Source organism: Pygoscelis adeliae, unplaced genomic scaffold, assembly GCF_000699105.1.
Source record: "Pygoscelis adeliae isolate BGI_AS28 unplaced genomic scaffold, ASM69910v1 Scaffold60, whole genome shotgun sequence".
Lineage (NCBI taxonomy): Eukaryota > Metazoa > Chordata > Aves > Sphenisciformes > Spheniscidae > Pygoscelis > Pygoscelis adeliae.
The window spans coordinates 53,919-60,027 of record NW_008823954.1 but is presented as its reverse complement, the minus strand read 5'-3'; the positions used below and the strand labels follow the sequence as shown (position 1 = coordinate 60,027).

Here is a 6,109-nt window from a genome sequence, read left to right as displayed (position 1 = left end):
GACGCTAGGGGTTCTTGCCTGAGAGTGCCAGCCGGACGTTGAAAGGGAGAGCTTGCAAGACTCTTTGGAACCTCTATCACAGCTTATCTGTTACTGGGGTAGCAGAGTTTTGACCGGGAGGGGGATTTTGGAGGAGGTGGAAGGCCTTTTTTATTATTATTATTTTTTAACCAGAAAATGTAGTGTCAGCACAAAGAAGCTTTTTTGCAAATCTGTCAAAATGTTAAGCAGCTTTTTTTTGCTTTTAAATCTGAAGTACGTTTTGAAGCACTTTGGAAATGCAAAGCACTAGGAGTGCTAAGTACTCCTTATCGTCTGTATAAAAGTGGCATTTGAAAAGCAAAAGATGTATCTGTTTCAGGCCGCTGGCTGCTCCTTATCATTTTTCCAGAGCTGCCACCCAGCCCTTTGCCTCCCTCCCATGGCTGAAGGGGGAGTGTGCTCCACCGTGCCAACTAAAGGAGGGCTCCCTAAGGGAGGGGGGGAGACGTGCGAAGTCCCTCGCTCACCTTCAGGGTGCAGGTTGGCTTCCTCCCTCCCCGCCTCCTTTGTCTGAGGAAAGGGAAAAATGAAGTTGAGTTTCAGTTTGAGTGGTCCTAGTCTGGAACTACGATCACTTCTTCCAGCTCTGGAGACATCTTTGTAGAGTTTCCTGTCTGAAAAATTGCACCTTATTAGCTTATTTGAGTAACGGGGAGACATCTGTCCTACAGGGAGTGGGGAGAGGAAGGGAGGGTGAACCAGGAGCTGTCTTCAGTAGCTGCTGGATTTTTCCGGAGGCCGTTTCCTCACCTCATCTTCAACAGAACGGCAACAAAAGAACTAAAATAATTTAGATGAAGCTTTTGTTCTGCATATCTTAAGAACCTTTTGAGCAGGCTAAGATGAGAGAATCACTTTTCCTCACCTAGCAAGCTCTACAGCTGGGGGAACCCCAGTTCTCTCGCTGGGTTTTCAGCACCAACCTTTTCCCTCAACGTACGCACATCGTTTGGACTCTTTTGCAGACTGACTCGTCTAATTTGGTATGCTTCCCTTCTGTTGGGGGGGGGAGATGGGGGATGGGGTCAGTTAGAGGGGAGGGTCCCCAATTATTTTTGTTCTCGTCTCTTCAGTTGTTGCTGTTGTTCCTGTCGGCACGCTAGAGTATCTGAGTCTTTGCACACAGAAAGCTTCCTTTTGCACAGAATGAGCTTCTAGCTTTTGTACAGACTAATTGAATGTATTTGGGGAGGGGGGGAAATAGGGAGTAAACCAATTCCAAACAAACCAATCGGAGTATAATGCCTTTTCTGAGCGAGTATGTGCTGTAAAAGGAGATTGTGATAGCAAAGGGAGGGAAGGCTCAAGTATAATTTGACACAAAGTGTGGTTTTATTTTTGTACTGATATGGATAAGAGACTGTACAGCATCTATTTATTTAGATGATTTATGTGGTAAATGTTGCAAACAAAATTATTAAAATATTAAATATGAGAACTGACATTTACCTATGGGTCTGTTTGTGTGGTCATTTACCTCGCCTAGCTTTAATTCTACAGCTGAATTATTTTCCGCCAGTCACTTCTGTTGGTATAAACATGCAGTGTGGCTGGAAAAAGAATGGAAAACGTGTGTGCGTGCATAATAAAGATCAGTAAAGAAGGATCAATGAAGAATGGAGCCTGCAAAAGGCTGTTTCTGACATTACTCATTACTTTGATTCGAGGAGGTTAGGTTTTTATTAATTTTTAACCCACTGGGTAAGTTAGAGCTGTACAGAGGTGACCTGGGATGGTTGATCTTTGATGGATTAGAATTTGAAGAGGAGAATGCCGATGGCAGGGTGACTGCTGCTCTGGGTTTAGGGAGTTCTTGACGTCCTCACACAATGCCGCAGTGCCAGGACAGCTCTGCCGGCACCATCCGTAGGAGAGTGCTGGTGTGCCCCATATCCCGCGTCTCTTGTGGGAACGGAGAAAATCTGAGGCGAGGCCTGGGCTGCCAAACACGCTCCGCACTGGTTACCAGCGAGGAAGCCTGCTCTCCTCCAAGCCAAAGCCTCCGGTGGGTTGGCCTGCAGGGCTTCCAAGGAGCTCCCTGGGAGCACAGCAGCTCCTGGGTCGAGTTCGTCCCCTGATTCACTGCAGGTAACGCAGGGCTTAGCCGAGGAGCCTGAATCCTGGGACTGCTGATACTCCGTGGAGAGAATCCCACAGTATCATTTAGGCCACTTTGGTTTCTGACTTGCTCCCTCAGGGTGGGTGCCTCTCCATCCTCTGTGGAGGGGATCGAGGCACCTCAGGAAGCGAATGGGGCTGTGTGAGATGTCTTTAGTAAATGTAACGTGGGGGTGAGCCCTGCATCCGAACGCAGCTATGACGTCAATCACAAAAGCACGCGGAGCAAAAGCGGAGGGGGGTGGGGTGTGTTTCCTGAGTCGGTCGTGGCTCAAGGCAGCACAGTTAGGTCTTGCCTGCGTTACCGAAGCGCAGTCAGCCTGCTTGCCCTGAGCCAGGCAGGCTGGATTTGAGTGATGGCATCGGAGCAGGACTCCAGCCAGCCGCTAACGTTCTGGCAGCAGCTAGTGAGTCAGGTGAAGTTGTAAGAAACTGCAGTGCAGAGCTACGGGAAAACCTACTCCGGAGATTGTTTCTTCCTACCCCTGCCAATGCTGCAGAGGCTGGCTGGCACTAGAAACTCATAATGGCTTGTCCTTTCGCATGCATGTGTTGGTTGGATTAAAGGTTAATCTGGATAGCGCTTTTTTTTTTAATAATCTGTTGCTATGCTGCCCCTCTGATCCGTGCAGTGCAGCCGGCTGGCCTTGCGCAGCTCTCCTGATAGGATGCCTGAGAACCAGGGCGCTCAGCTGTGCCTCAGGACGTGCCCCCGGGGCCCCTGCTACAGTAGGCAGCACCCGAGAGGGGAAACCCCCGAAAGGGGAAACCGCACGGTTTGAGCAGCTCGACGCTCTCTGTTGAGAAGCATGGAGTGAAACGCAGTGTGTGTGGCAAGTGCTGCCAGGAAACTGGCAGTCACCTCCTCTCTGTTCAGCGCCACTCGCCTTCCCTGCTCTTGGTCCTTCTCTTCCCAGCGTTTTGCTCACCAAGCAACTGCTTTTGAAGCAAGGATGCTAGAAACCGGGGTGGCTGGGCCTGCTTTGGGAACTCATAGGCAGGCTCCAGGGATATCGTAGTACCCCGGTGGTGTAGGCACTGCGTGAACCCCCACGGGCCTTCTCCTCTCTCTCCGCTACATCAAAAAGTTAGCTGGCTGGAGGGGGGGTGGTTCTGCCCATTGCTTGGGCCCACGCTGAGCCACCCATAACTGCTGCACGAGGAGGTACATGGTCAGCTCCGCGGGGTCTGTCTTTGCTCTCCTGTGTTTCAGAGTTGCAGCTGGGAAATCTCACCACATTTTGACATGGATGACCACAGCGCCAAGGGTTTGCTTAAAAACCGATGCAGCGTTTGCTTGAGGGGCTGGGCTGTGTGCAGCTGCACCAGCTCCCGGTGTAGGCGAGGGAATGACTGTTTCTTTACAGAAATCTGCCGCTCCTGACAGCAGCCTCCCTGGAGCAAACAGCAATGGAGTTGGCTGATCAACCCTTGGAGTTGTTCTAACAAGGAGATAAGCGCTGTTACTCCTGCCAGGTCACGGGTCCACAAAAAATGAGCCTGGAGGCAGCTACCAGCTTTGAGCAGGTGAGTTTCCCGTTATCTAGTGCCATTTAAAAAATAAACAAAAATGTTCTTGCACCTGCTGCTCTCCCTCTATGCTCGTACACCCGCTTGCCAGTGATTCTGGTGAGAAAAGTCGTCTTGCTCCCCCAAAGCTTGTTGCTTCCCTGCACTGGCTTCTTGGTGCTAGCAAGAAGTGCTACAGTGTAGCCTATGGCACCAGGGTTTTGAGGGCAGCGAGGCGCCAAAAAAATACTTTATTTCAGTGCCCATAGTGAACAATAGCTGTTCCAGGAGAGCCATCTTCTCAGGTTGGTTGTGGGTTTTTTTGGTTTTTTTTTCTAAGTGTTTTACTGGAAATGTGAATGAAACAAAGGAAATACCCAACAATGCTCTGAACAGCTGGATATTCTGCTGCTATTTTGCTCTGTGAGAGTAAAAGTTAGATGAAAGAGCCTGGGGCTGGGCAATACCTGTACAACGGCTGCTCACAGTGATTTGAGCAGTCGCTGTGGCTGGAAAGAAGGTCCTGCTGACAGGTGGAAGGAGAAAATAACTGGAAAGAGCACATGGAGCTCTCTGAAATGCTGCTGCCCCTTCTGGTCCATGGATCGGGAGTGCCTTGTGCTCCTGCCCTGAGGTGAGGTGTGATGCTCGTGACCCGTACGTCTGTTTGGGGACAAGACAGTCACAGCTGCTGCATGTGTGTTTGTGTAGCTGTGTAAGGACTTTTCCCCCATTTGATTTAGGAGTGCTGCTTTTTAGGGTGGATGATATTGATGGTTGGAAGTTCAACTATTTGACGCTCAGCCACAAGTGTAAAAGCAGTTGTTTAAACGAAGTGAACAGTAACAAATACGCCAATTTAAATGTGGATGGTGTTAATGAACACTTAATGTGCAAAGTTAAAAGCAGTTAAAAAAGTGAAAAGCAAAACGCAACGGGTGTGATAGACTTGTTCTTTTGAAGTTACCTTCAAGCGTATAAAGAATTGAGTTTAAAAAAAAGTGGTGTCTAGAGAAATGGGGCAGTCCAGAAGGACTTGTCCCATTCTAGGTGAGAGTCTTGAGTGATCTGTCTGGAGTTCTGTTCTCGGTTGGTCTGTGATGGTCAATACCTGAGAAAGGGCCTCTTACAGCCTATTCTCGAAGCGAGTGATATGACCTAAATGCAGAATTATCAGTGGTGAAGTACACTGTGATTCAGTCCCTGACCACAGAAACACCTTGTTCTCTGAATTGTTCGCACCTCCTGAACCAGGGTCCATGTGACTATCCGTTTGCCGTCTCGTCTCTGTCAGCATTCAGCAATCTCTCCATCCACCCCCCTTCGAATGAGGACAAGGCGGTGGGGAACGCGTCCTCTCTTCAATCACTTTTCCTCTGATCAGAGAGCTTGTGGTGGCTGCAACATTTCAGCTGCTAAGGTGAAAAAGAGCAAAATGCTGTAACAGATGTTGCCTGAATTGCAGGCAGTGATGAAATGGCTAGTTCTCCTACCTGCCCACCTTGATTTTAGGAAATCCAACCCTGCTGGTACTGATAAATACAGCTACTTCCAGAATATCCTCCTTCTGGGTGGAACTTCTGAGCCAGAGGTGGAAAGGGGAGGTGAATGCAAATGGAGAAGGGGCCACGGGGGCTGTGAGTGCTCCCTCTCAGGCTGGCTGAAAAGCGGGTAGCTGGTGACATCGTGGTGGGTTGAGAAAGCAGCAAAAACAAGTTGGCCGTTACTTATGGCCCTCATCACAGCTCCCCCGTCTTCCAGAGGATATCATTCCGAAATGCACCCCCTCCTCACCCTAAAAACAGAGCTAAAGCAGAAGGCTATGCTGTTCTGCTGTGTGCCAGGTGGTATCTCCAGGTAATGGAGGACCGTGAGCTCCACACGAAGACAGCTGCAGGGCCGTGAGCTTCCATTTTGAATCAGAGAATGATTTGTGACTGAGGTTTTTTCTTTCTGTCTTTTTAGCACCTGCAAGAGAGTGTAAAGCACACAGCAAATTAAATAGGATTTTGCAGTAACGCTCTGGGCAGGGAATTCCTCTAAGTGACTTAACATTTTTCTATTTTTTTTTTTAAAGGTTTATGTAGCATGCTTGGCCCATTTACCTCGCAGTACCTTATATTGGCTCAAAAACGAGGGCACATAAAAGCGCGAGCCAAAAGGAAAAAAAGAAAAAGGATTTAAGCGCCTTTATTGTTAGTTTTTGCCTTGGTAGGTACTTTAAGACTGCCTGCTTCCCCACTTAACCCCCGGTGCCACCCCGCTGGCTAGAGGTGGGTGACGGTGCGGGGTGACGGCGCATCTGCGTGTGCAGAAGGAGGAGAAGAGGCTGCGCGGCCCCCGCTGCCGCCACTGTTTTAAGCAAAAGGGGGACCCGTTCCGGCGGGAAGGGGGCTCAGGCGGCGGAGGCGCAGCAGCACCGCTGCCGTGCCGAGGGTCT

General features: G+C 49.6%; 1 protein-coding gene across 1 annotated transcript in view; it reads left to right on the top strand.

Moving 5' to 3' along the window:
• The first annotated feature begins 5,446 nt into the window (after positions 1 to 5,446).
• Positions 5,447 to 6,109, top strand: part of LOC103915638 (neuronal pentraxin receptor-like) — a 42,167-nt gene continuing 41,504 nt past the window's right edge. Inside the window, exon 1 of the mRNA XM_009322510.1 lies at positions 5,447 to 5,526. Within this exon, the coding sequence (XP_009320785.1) occupies positions 5,447 to 5,526 (80 nt within the window). The remainder of the gene's footprint in view (positions 5,527 to 6,109) is intronic.